At 49.0% G+C, this 1,579-nt stretch overlaps 1 protein-coding gene across 1 annotated transcript in view; it reads left to right on the top strand.

Moving 5' to 3' along the window:
* The window catches only part of SCAP (SREBF chaperone), a gene marked incomplete at its 5' end in the record, with an annotated part of 16,008 nt that overhangs the window by 9,361 nt on the left and 5,068 nt on the right, over positions 1-1,579 (top strand). The window contains 3 exon segments of the mRNA XM_072413438.1: positions 36-481; positions 618-803; positions 982-1,183. Of these exon segments, the coding sequence (XP_072269539.1) occupies positions 36-481; positions 618-803; positions 982-1,183 (834 nt within the window).

Below are 1,579 nucleotides of genomic sequence, written 5' to 3'. Positions count from 1 at the left end.
GTGTTTATCTTACTGTGTTTTTCTCTTTCTTATAGGCAGGAACTGTCGTCTGGATTGGCATTTTGTTATACACTGACCCTGCCGGCCTGCGTACATACCTGACAACAGTGCAGGTGACTGAGCAGAGCCCCCTGGGTGGGGCTGTGGTACCTCCACTTCCTGTGCCAGTTCTGCCCGCTTCCGATCCTCAGAACACGCTGTCCATCTTCCCTACGGGCTCTTCCCAGCTCCTGGAGAACCAGTCACAGAGAGACCACCAGGAGGTGCTAGAGTCCCTCAGGGGAGGGTTAGATGGAAGCCCCGGAGGCTGGGGCGGAGAGAGTGCACCTAAGGACCAGAGCAAAGGTAGACCTGAAATGAGAGAGGATCGGGCCCATACAGAGGTTACATGGGGCCCTGAAGATGAGGAAACCTGGCGAAAATTATCCTTCAGACACTGGCCAACGCTCTTCAGCTACTATAACATCACCTTGGCCAAAAAGTGAGTACACCCTTGTTGTCTGTACTGCAACACCACAGTGAAGAACAATTACAGAAAAAAATATTAATGCCAGCTGTTTGTATATAAATCAAAAAATGTTGATTTTTTTTTTTATTTGTGTTTTTTTTTGTTGCAGGTATATCAGCATATTGCCCATGATCCCCATCACTTTGTATCTATCGCCAGAAGAGGCGTCAGAAGCACGGCACCCCCACGAAGCTCAGCATTCTCACATTCTTATGCCCCATCAGGGTTCAGTGGATGAGAAGCCAGCGGCCCCACCAACTAAGGGCCATGGACCTGTAGACATTACCTTGTATCAGTAAGCATCTGTCATGGTGGCCGCCGGGGCATATACTGCTCCTTGATCTCCCCCACTTCTCTGCTCTCTCTAAATCCACCCACCCAGTCTATCCTACCATACCCAATCCTCTCTCTTTGCTCTCCCTGCCCCACCTCTGTTCTTTGCTTTAACATGTTCTTCTCACAATGTATTGCAGAGTGGGTGCCCTGGGTCTGGCATCTGGCATTCTCCTGGTCCTGCTTCTCTTCTGTCTGTACCGACTGCTGTGCCCTAAAAACTACGGCCAAAACGGTTTATCCCAGCGCCGGAGGAAGAAGGGAGATATGCCGTGTGACTACTATGACTACACCCCACCAGAGACTGAAATTGTGCCTCTAGTCCTGAGGGGTCACCTCATGGTGCGTAATAATGAACCCTAAAACCCATCATAGTTATGTCAGAGAAATCGTCAAAGGAGCAACTTCTCGCTCGTCTCGCTCGTCTCTCTCTTCTCGCTCGTCTCTCTCTTCTCGCTCGTCTCTCTCTTCTCGCTCGTCTCTCTCTTCTCGCTCGTCTCTCTCTTCTCGCTCGTCTCTCTCTTCTCTCTCTTCTCTCTTCTCGCTCATCTCTCTCTTGACTTCCAGCTCATATTCAAAAAAGTTTGTTGTGGATTGGATGAGGAGGAGGGGGAAATAAATAAGTACAGCAATATGCAGGTTGGGCTATAATGGAAAAGAGAGGATAGTAGTTGAGTCCAGGTAGAGAAGCCCTTCATTTCTCGTGTAGTGTTATATTGTGCAGATATTTAGCAATTT

The sequence above is a fragment of the Pyxicephalus adspersus genome, chromosome 5 (assembly GCF_032062135.1).
Source record: "Pyxicephalus adspersus chromosome 5, UCB_Pads_2.0, whole genome shotgun sequence".
In the NCBI taxonomy this organism is placed as follows: domain Eukaryota; kingdom Metazoa; phylum Chordata; class Amphibia; order Anura; family Pyxicephalidae; genus Pyxicephalus; species Pyxicephalus adspersus.
This window is presented reverse-complemented; position numbering and strand designations above follow the sequence as displayed.